At 39.9% G+C, this 10,638-nt stretch overlaps 1 protein-coding gene across 4 annotated transcripts in view; it reads left to right on the forward strand.

Annotated features, from left to right (window-relative positions):
• Positions 1 to 2,770: 2,770 nt before the first annotated feature.
• Positions 2,771 to 10,638, forward strand: part of LOC112506542 (ion channel DMI1) — a 13,245-nt gene continuing 5,377 nt past the window's right edge. For 2 of the 4 annotated variants that reach the window (XR_003068464.1, XM_025110665.1), the window contains exons 1-3: positions 2,771 to 3,447; positions 3,866 to 3,934; positions 4,471 to 5,100. Coding sequence is in view for 3 of the 4 variants with exons in the window: in XM_025110665.1 (XP_024966433.1) it covers positions 2,785 to 3,447; positions 3,866 to 3,934; positions 4,471 to 5,100 (1,362 nt within the window). In the remaining variant the exon portion in view is untranslated. Of the gene's footprint in view, positions 3,448 to 3,813; positions 3,935 to 4,470; positions 5,101 to 10,638 lie in introns of all 4 variants that reach the window. The other 2 variants (XM_025110667.1, XM_025110666.1) reach the window with 2 other exon arrangements.

Here is a 10,638-nt window from a genome sequence, read left to right on the forward strand (position 1 = left end):
CATTTCATCTCTCTCTCGGTTACACCGCCATTACATCTCTCTCGCGGTTACACCGTCATTACATCTCTCTCGCGGTTACACCGCCATTACATCTCTCTCGCGGTTACACCGCCATTACAAACACACTGCTTCGATCCATCGGGCCTCTGGTTTCAAACAATACTTAGAAAATATTTCGACAACCAGGACCAGAGCCCCTCTGGTCTCTCTTCCAGAGCTGCTAGTCTTCACGACCAGAGCCTCTGGTTCTAAACCACATTAGAAAATATTTCAACATTCCGGACCAGAGCCCCTCTGGTCTCTCTTCCAGAGCTTCTGGTCTTCACAACCAGAGCCTCTGGTTGAACCAACCAGACTTAGAATATAATTCRACAATCAGGACCAGAGCCCCTCTGGTCTCTCTTCCAGAGCTTCTGGTCTTCACAACCAGAGCCTCTGGTTGAACCAACCACACTTAGAATATAATTCGACAATCAGGACCAGAGCCCCTCTAGTCTCTCTTCCAGAGCCGCTGGTTGAACTAATAAGACTTAGAATTAAGTCCGGACAACACTTGAACAGTTTATTATCCATATACTGATAATCCACATACATATTATATTCATAATGACCAATTCCAAATACTACTAAATTGTATGTAAACAATTTATACTCAAAGCTTTAATACACTCACCGTAGAAATTAGATATCCTAGCTTTGAATTCTCTTTTTCTTTTTCTGCCAATCCGTAGGATTCACCAAGGAGTCTTTCCTAATATAGAAAGTGTTTCAAAGGTGTGCTAAACTTCTTTTTCTTTCACATACACTTGCTATTTATAGTAAGTGTATAACCGCCCCTCAAAGGTCGGCTAACATAACTACGCCACCCACACCCACACACTTCTACATAAAATATTCAGATAAACATAGGCCGCCCCTCAAAGGTCGGCTAACATAACTACGTCACCCACACCCACACACTTCTACATAAAATATTCAGATAAACATAGGCCGCCCCTCAAAGGTCGGCTAACATAACTACATCACCCACACCCACACATATCTACATAAAATATTCATATAAACATAAAGATTTAAATTATTAAATCTAATAAAATAACCCGAATATTACACCGAAATCATATTTAATAAAAGAAAAAAAATTGTTTTGTAAAATGTTGGTTATTTTAGCTTAAGGATTGAGTTCTGGTGAAAATGGAAGTTATAGTAAGACGTATTATGGTGAGAAGCGTAAGAAGAGATCTCCATTATTAGATCAATATTAATTGAATGCAACATTAATAAAACACACCAAATCAAATCCCCTTCTAAATTTCAATTCATGAATGAATATAAAATGAGTGTTTGAGCAGGGACGGAACACAACCGTTGTAGTCCGGGGGGCCGAAATATAAGAGCATCTTCAATAGATTTTTCAAAATTGAGAAAATGGAGATTTTAGACATATTTTTGCTCCAACAGGCTCTCCAAAATTCTCCAAAACGGAGAAAACATGAGAGAGTGTAAACAAAAATTGATTACAATGAGAGAGAATCATTTTTTTTTCATCATATTCACACCGTTAATAATCATTGATATTAATGGTTTATAGGTCACTGACATATCATTTTTTGTCTTTATTTGACCCCAAGAATGGATTAGATCGAAACGACTTTCCTGCCAATGGGGGATTGTATTTGATCCAATCATTTTTTTCTATCATATTCACACCGTTAATAATCATTGATAGTAATGGTTTATAGGTCACTGACATATCATTTTTTTTCTTTATTTGACCCCAAGAATGAATTGGATCGAAACGACTTTCCTGCCAATGAGAGATTGGCTGGGGCGGGGAGCTCGAGCTTGGTTTTAATAGAGTTTTAATTATCCATTTTGGAAATTTTTTGAAGAATATGTTGAAGATGCTATAATATTGTAAAATTTTGTAAATCAAAATGATTTGTTTTTAGACTATTAAATTTTTCGAAACAGATTAATTAATGTAATATTAAAATTTGAAACATTTAAAGTATTAACAGGAAAATAGTAATACCAATTTAAACAATATTTACATATAATTAATATATTATATTATTTACTCTAAAAACTAAAACATTAAGTATTAACCGAGAAATAGTGATACCGGTGTAATTTACTTTAAAAACTTATATTTACATATAATTAATATATTATATTAAAACTAATACATGTAATTAAATATTAATAACTTTTATAAAGTGCAAAAACAATTGCTTGGGATGGGATTTGAAACAGCAACCTCCAATATATAGGAGGTATATCATTGCCAACTGAGCTACTTAATGTATATATTTTTTATAACTTAGTTATAGTATTTAAGTAGAAAAGCGGGGGGCCATGGCCCCCAAAGGCCCCTATGGGGTTCCGCCCCTGTGTTTGAGATTGCTTATAAAAACAATTTATTGACATATTCCGGTATGACACTGTTAATAAGCATTTTTAAATATTTGGATAAATAACTTATACCGGTATCAAACTGATAATAAGAAGTTTAAAAAAAAATTAAACTCTTCTAACTTTTAATAATTTGATAAATGCTTACGTAAAAAAAACATAAATTACTTTAAATAAACAATACCACACACTTGATATTAGGTTGGTTCAATCATAGAAAGATGTACAAACACGGCGACGCGTCATGACCTTTTAGTAACGGTAAAAAACAAACTGTGTTACTGTACAACACCACTAAACAATATTCCGGCCGATAAAAACCTTCCCTACCACCACCATGTGAGACAGAGAGATATTCCGGTGAAGATCATGTCTAACACCAATGGAGACTCACTCGATACCAAACGAAACCCTAACATTCCGCTATCAGAACGCCGTCCTCTCCTCAAGAAATCCAGGACCATCGCCGATTCCACCACCGCTCACTTCCCTGGTCCACTCTTCCCGACCGTCCGCCGGGTCTCCTCCTCTGATGACTCAACTCCTCCTGTTCCACCGTCTTCTTCCTCCAACTGGTCTCCTAGAAGATCATTTGACTCATCCGACAGCTCCAGCACCACTACCAGCGACACTTTCCCCGGTCAAACTTTCGGCTTTGCTGATCGTGATTATGTTTATCCATCCTTTCTTGGACCTAACACCACTCGGAACCGTGTCACGGTTGTCAAATCTTCTGCGTCTAAGTCTCTGAGGAAACAACCGCCCGTGTCTTCTCCGTCTCCTTCTCCGGTTCGAAGCTCTTCGATGCCTAAGGATTTGGCTGCTGCAGAGCGAAGCGAAGTGGAATTGGTTCGTACGAGTCCAATTAAGTCAAATTCACCAGCACCGGGGTCAGATACTATATCGGAGAGAATCGTTAAGTCAGTGCCTGCTCAAGTTCCGGTTTCTTCTTTGATTTCTTCGTCTCCCCTAAGTTCATCTACTCCTACTCGGAAAACCGCCAGGATCAGGAGTTCGTTGACACTCAACCTGGTGAATATTTCTTACTGCTGGAAATATATTCATATATAGTCATAGTCTATGAGCTGGTTTTGTAAGATGTCTATCATAACCATGGGAGATTAGTAGCTATCATAAAATAAGAAAGAAATCCTGTTGCAATGGAAACCTTTTCCTTCGGAATTTCGTAACAATGAACAAAATTAGTAAAGTGTGCTCCATATCCATTTTTTTCCTTTGAAAAGCAGAACAAAAGGAAAGGGAGTTTTAAGGCAAGAATGGTATATCCGACCCTTTTTATGCCTTCTCTTTTCTCTTATTTGTTTTTGCGTCTAGAAGTTATTTTAGTTATCATTTGAATGTCTATATGTCTGTAATGTTCATATACTTATTCTGCAGGAAGCCATCAGAGCATCATATCCTGCTTTTTAACGTTTATTTGTTAATGCAGCTGGTACTTTTATGTGTAGTGTTTGCATCTTATGCAATTATATTGAGGAATGAAGTCATGAAGCTTCAGGTATTAAATTCTTCGACTGAATTGTTAATGTGTCCATAATGTGCTTATTATCTTTGTCTAATTCACATTTACAAAAAGTTGGTTATTCAAAAATGGAAAGTGGAAAAGAGAGGAGATGTTGTAGTGCTGATTCAGTTCACTATTCTCTCTCTAGCGACCGTGTTATAATCAGGTTTCTTGCTTAAAATTGCTAGAAAATAAAAGAGGCTTCTTGTTTGACAATAGATACTGCTTTTACTTCAACAAAAAGGGATACTCCAACCATTCCATGATGACTGCAAAGTTTTCCCTTTTAGGACGTCCCAAGAAACCTACAACACTTCCATTTTTTCTGAAATTACACAAGTTAATTGACTATCTCCCCTATGATAATCATAACAAAGTTTGTTTGTGACTAATTTTGGTTCACAAGATTTGCTGTTTCTTTCTCTCTCTTCTATCCCTCTTCATTTGTTATTGCTGTTTACGTTTAGCTCTTGCAAATATAGATGATCTTGTTAAAGACTATTTGATGATGAAGGCTAACCTGTTTGCAGGTAGAGAATGACAATCTTAGTAGAATTCATAATAATAAGGACATTCCTCATAATGAAAGCATCGACGTTTTGAAGCAAGATATAGAGGATTCATTTGTGTATATTGGCAACACCGACAGTCGGACCATTGCTCTCTACGTTGTTCTGTTTACACTTGTTACACCTTTTGTATTGTACAAATACCTTGATGATCTTCCCCGGATTAAGAATATCTCGAAGCGGGCAAAAAATAACAAAGAGGAGGTTCCACTAAAGAAGAGAATTGCGTATATGGTGGACGTGTGCTTCTCTATCTATCCTTATGCGAAGTTGCTTGCGCTTCTCTTTGCAACCATCTTTCTCATAGCATTTGGTGGCTTGGCACTTTATGCTGTCAGTGATGGTAGCCTTGCTGAAGCCCTTTGGCTTTCTTGGACATTTGTGGCAGATTCAGGAAATCATGCAGATAGGGTTGGCACTGGACCAAGAATTGTTTCAGTCTCTATAAGTTCAGGAGGGATGCTGATATTTGCAATGATGCTAGGGCTTGTTTCAGATGCTATCTCAGAGAAGGTGGATTCATTGCGGAAAGGGAAAAGCGAAGTAATCGAAAGCAACCACATACTAGTTCTTGGATGGAGCGACAAATTGGTAATTTTAGTTACTTTGTGCACTTAATTTTGTGCTGAAGACCAGTATATGTTTAAGCGATATAAAATAAATTCTTTTCCCTTAATTTTTTTTGTAACTCTATAGAGTAGTTAGTCCTTGCGTTCTACATGGGTTTGGGTTGGGAAAATCTATTTTAATTATCAAACTTATGACCAAACTCATAATTACTCTGTGTAATGTGCATGAGAGTTACTGCCCTCTCTCTTTCTCTCTCTTCATACCCATGATCTCTCTTCAAAAGTAGAAAAACTTTCTACTTTGACCGACGCCCCAGATTACTCTTTAGGGGTTTTATGTGACGTAAGGAAGTTATTTGTTTTCCCAAGAAAATGGCTGCACAAAGGAATTCATCAGGGCTGATGTTGAAAGAAGCATGCTTAGGTTTTTCATTCCATTTGCTATTAAAGTATGAAAAGAGAGAAGTGGTTGTACTGTAGTTGGTGCTGCAGGTTCTTTATACACATGCTTCACTTCTCACTATTTTTCAAGGTAGAAAAAGTAGATGATCTCCGACATTCTTCAACATTCACTTGATCTACAAACTTTTTATTGTCGATCAGAAGGCAGAAATTCTTTTTATTGATTTGGTATATTTTCGTGTGTTTATTACAATACATTGGAAGCAACATTTATAGGACACAAATGACATATACAAGGAAAGGTTGTGCATGATTCTAGGCTGTAACAGATCGAGATTGATCCTTGAATTTGGGAGGTGATATTTGACAAATCATTTCCTTTTTTCTTTTTTCCAACCCTCCCCCTCAAGTTGAGTAGTGGGATCCCCAAAACTCAACTTGCCAAGACAGTGGTTAAAGATTCTTCCATTGACCGCCTTTGTTAGAATGTCTGCTAACTGGTCTTCTGATCGGACGAACGGAAGTTCGATAATTCCAGCTTCCAGTTTTTCTTTGATGAAGTGTCGGTCAATCTCCACGTGTTTTGTTCGATCATGTTGAACTGGATTTTCGGAGATTTGAATTGCAGCCTCATTATCACACATCATTCTACTTGTGCCCTTCGGAGGAAAACCAAGTTCGGTTAAAAGTTTCTTGATCCATAGAATTTCTGCCAGTCCCCRAGCTATGCCCCTGAATTCAGCTTCTGCACTTGAGAGTGCAACAACTTTCTGTTTCTTGCTCCTCCACGTCACTATATTCCCGCCAACCAACGTGAAATAACCTGAGGTTGACCTCCGGTTCCCTTTGTCACCTGCCCAGTCAGCATCAGTGTATGCTTGTATCTCTAAGTGCCCGTTCGATTTGAATAACACCCCGTGGTTAGGTGTTCCTTTAAGGTACCTTATGATTCTAATAACTGCTTCCATGTGAGCTGCCTGAGGTTCATGCATGAACTGGCTGACAACTCCAACARCATACGCTATGTCGGGTCTAGTGTGTGATAGATATATTAGTTTCCCCACTAGCCGTTGATACCTTTCTTTATCAGCTAATTTAGCCTTAAGTTCCATATAGAGCTTGTGATTTGWCATCATCGGAGTTTCCATGGGTTTGCAGTCCATCATTCCAGTTTCTGCAAGGAGATCAAGAATATACTTCTTCTGGCAAATGAATATTCCCCGTTCTGATCTTAAAACWTCAATTCCAAGGAAATACTTCAATCTTCCTAAGTCTTTCATCTCGAACTCTGCAAATAAGTTCTGTCTTAGCTGCTCCATTTCTCCTTTATCATTCCCGGTAATGATCATATCATCAACGTATATGATCAAACACGTTATAAGGCCATTTCTTCGTTTTAGAAATAGAGTGTGATCAGAGTTGCTCTGTTTGTACCCATATTTTCTCATTGCAAGAGTGAATCTGCCAAACCACGCTCGAGGGGATTGTTTTAGCCCATATAGAGATTTTTTTTAGACGACATACTTCCTTTTCTTTAAAATCTTTGGCGAATCCAGGTGGTGCTTCCATATAGACTTCTTCTTTCAGTTCCCCATGCAGGAATGCATTTTTCACATCAAATTGATGGAGAGGCCACCCTTTATTGGCAGCGATAGAGAAGAGTACCCTAATCGTATCGATCTTGGCAGCCGGAGAAAATGTTTCAGAGTAGTCAATCCCATATGTCTGGGTGTAGCCCTTGGCTACCAGTCGAGCTTTGTATCTCTCAATAGATCCATCCGGCTGGTGTTTAATAGAGAAGACCCACCTGCATCCCACTGGTTTTTTGCCCGGTGGGAGTGCACACTTTTCCCATGTGTCGTTCTTCTTGAGTGCTTTCATTTCAGTCTCCATGGCTTCTTTCCACTCTCTCGATTCCAAGGCTTCTTGAGTTGTAGAAGGTGTTTGTTCAGAGCACAAAGCGGTGACAAACGCTTTGGCTTCTTTGGACAAGTTTCCTTTAGCGATGTTTTCCATAGGAAATTTTAATCTTGTAGTCTCCTTTTCTGGTGAGCATCTTTTGGGAGAAACTCCTCTATTTGCTCTTGGGGGTAGTACATACTTTTCAGTCACGGTTTCTTGAGTAGAATTGTTGTCTTCTTGCTGAACTTCTACTTCTTCTTCTGGCTCTGCAATCTCTACTTGTTCAGGAAATTCTTCCTGTTCTGTTGGCATTTCATGATCCCCACGGTTACTAGATAAAGGAGGGTCGGGAATAGTTTCAGGGTTCTGAGAAGTACTTACCTCGAACTCCAGGTTGGGCGGATCTTGGACGACACTGATTGACGGTTCAGTGGTAGTGTGAGGTGACCCATTTCCATTACTGTGATCAACGTTGTTAGAAGAAGGGATCCATTTCAACCAACTTAGTGGGTCTTCAATCTTTCCCTCCCCCTGACCACTGTGTTGGGAGCGGTAGAAGTACTCGGTTTCAAGCCAGTCACAATTCATGGTGGTGATCACATTGCCTCGCTTTGGATTGTAACATCTGTACCCCTTCTGGTTCACTCCATAGCCAACAAACACACATTTTTCAGCACATGCACTAAGTTTGGTTCRGTCGACTTTAGGAATATGGGCAAACACAGAACATCCAAAAACTCGTGGTTCAAGGGTAAGGCTGGGCGGTATTTTTGTGAATTTTGATAGGGTTTGCAACGRGGTTTTAAGGTTGAGTGCTTTGGTGGGTAGTCGGTTAATAAGGTAAGCARCGGTAGCAAGGGCTTCAGGCCAGAAAGATTTTGGTACATTAGATTCAAGCATAAGAGCCCGAGTCATCTCTAGTAAAATCCGATTTTTTCGTTCGGCAACGCCATTTTGTTCAGAGTGTCTTGGGCAGGTGGTTTGATGAATCATTCCTTTTGACTGAACGAATTCTTTCATAGAATTGTTCACGAATTCGCCTCCATTATCAGACCGAAGAATTTGAATGTTGGTTTTGTATTGGGTTTGAACCATAGCATGGAACATGATAAAAAATTTAAAAACTTCGGATTTGTGTTTTAGGAAGTATACCCAAGTCATTCGTGTGCAATCGTCCACAAACAATAGGAAAAAACGGAAACCTTGCCCCCCGTTAACTTCTGCCGGCCCCCAAACATCAGAATGAATCAAGGAAAAAGGTAAATTCACACGAGTGTTATTTGGTTTAAAAGTTTGTCTATGACTTTTGGCAAGAACACACGTTTCACAACTTAAAACATTACTAGAAGGGAAAAGTGTAGGAAATAATAAATGCAAGTATCCTGTGGACGGATGCCCCAACCTCCTATGCCATAGCCATGCTTCCCTACTTGGTGTTCCATGAGCAAGCATCACAGTACCGTGTTGAGTCACCTCATCCACATAGTATAACCCTTGTCGTTCAGTGCCATGCCCAATGATCATCCCAGTCCTGATGTCCTGTAAAATACAGAAGGTCGGGTGCATTAAAGCAGAACAGTTCAGCTCTTTTGTGACGTGGCTAATAAACAATAATTTATGAGATAGGGAAGGGACATAAAGGCAATTATGAAGTTTTAGTTTTGGAGATATCTCAATTGTCCCTCCCCCTTTTAACATGCATACTTCCCCCATTTGCAATTTGTATTTGAGATATTCTAGGTTCAGAGTTAAGGGTGATATCAGAAGACTCAAAAGTCATAGTCTCAGTGGCCCCACTATAAAAAATCCAGGCATTATTTTGTGCCTTATGGGAATTTTGAGCCATTTTAGCATGTCTAATAGTTTGGGGTAATATTTCAAGACTTTGGGAACTAAAAACTTTAGGATTTAATAAACAAGGGTCTGAGGATAAAGCCCCAAACCCTTTACGTGCATTTCCTTCGTCGTTTTTCACACCAGAGGCGGCGATACCACCAAAGCCCCCTTGCATCTGATTGTCGTCGGTGCCGGCACCCACGGCGGTTGCCGCCTTCTCTTTCTCAGCCGGAACACCGGTTTTCTTGTGGCCATCATTCCACCATTCGGGGTAACCGACCAGTTTAAAACACTGATCTTTAGTGTGCTTCAACATACCACAGTGACTGCACTTTAGTTTTGATTTATCCACTCGAGATGGAGGTTTTCCAGAGGAGTCGGATCTGCGGTGTTGCCCCTTCGTGACAAGCCCTATCCCACCGGAATCTTGTGACCCGCCGGAATCGTATGACCCGCCAGCAACAAGACCGGCCGCCACGCCAGGCAGTGGGTTTTCAGTGGTGGCTCCAAGGATTCCTTGGTGAGCCATCTCTTTTCGAACAGCCGCGTAGGCCCCCTCTGCCGAGGGAAGCGGATCCCATCGAAGGATATCTCGTTTGATAGGGTCAAATCTTCGATCTAGGGCATTAAAAAATTGGAAGAGTTTTTGTTCAGACCTGATACTATTGTATGTGGCTATATCGATGGCACACTTCATTGGATTCAGATCTCTTCTCTCGATTTCACCCCATATGCCTTGCAGGGCTATCCAAAAATCTTCAAGAGGAGCCCCATTCTGCTTGATTTCATTTGCTTTGACGTGTAGGTCGAAGGTCTGTAACTTATCCTTCCCGCTACTGTACGTAACCACCAAGGCATCCCATAGGGTTTTTGCCGTGGGGAACTCGGTGAGATTGCTAGCAAGTGCAGGTTCAATGCTTTGTATTAGCCATGAGAACACGATTAAATCATCTTGTTCCCATTGCTCGTACCGGTCGTCTAATGGATCTGGCGGTGTGGGATCACACGAAAGATGACTTAACAAACTTTTGGATTTTCCCCCAATCGCAACTTGGATCATCCGAGCCCAAAGGGCGTAATTCTGGCTGTTAAGCTTGAGACTGATCTTCAAGCTATCGGATAAACTCTGTTTCGTGGTTTGATTCTGGTTATTGAGGGTTGTTTTGAACAGGTTTGTAAGTTGTGCAGTAAGATCATTGTTGCTATTATTCGAGCTACCGTCTTCGGACATGGCGGCTTGGTTTTGGGTAGAAGATGAGTTTGGAATAGTTAGGTCTGGAAGACTGGAACGTCTCACTGCTCTGATACCATATTGTCGATCAGAGGGCAGAAATTCTTTTTATTGATTTGGTATATTTTCGTGTGTTTATTACAATACATTGGAAGCAACATTTATAGGACACAAATGACATATACAAGG

The sequence above is a fragment of the Cynara cardunculus genome (genome assembly GCF_001531365.2).
Source record: "Cynara cardunculus var. scolymus isolate 2C chromosome LG 2, CcrdV1, whole genome shotgun sequence".
Lineage (NCBI taxonomy): Eukaryota > Viridiplantae > Streptophyta > Magnoliopsida > Asterales > Asteraceae > Cynara > Cynara cardunculus.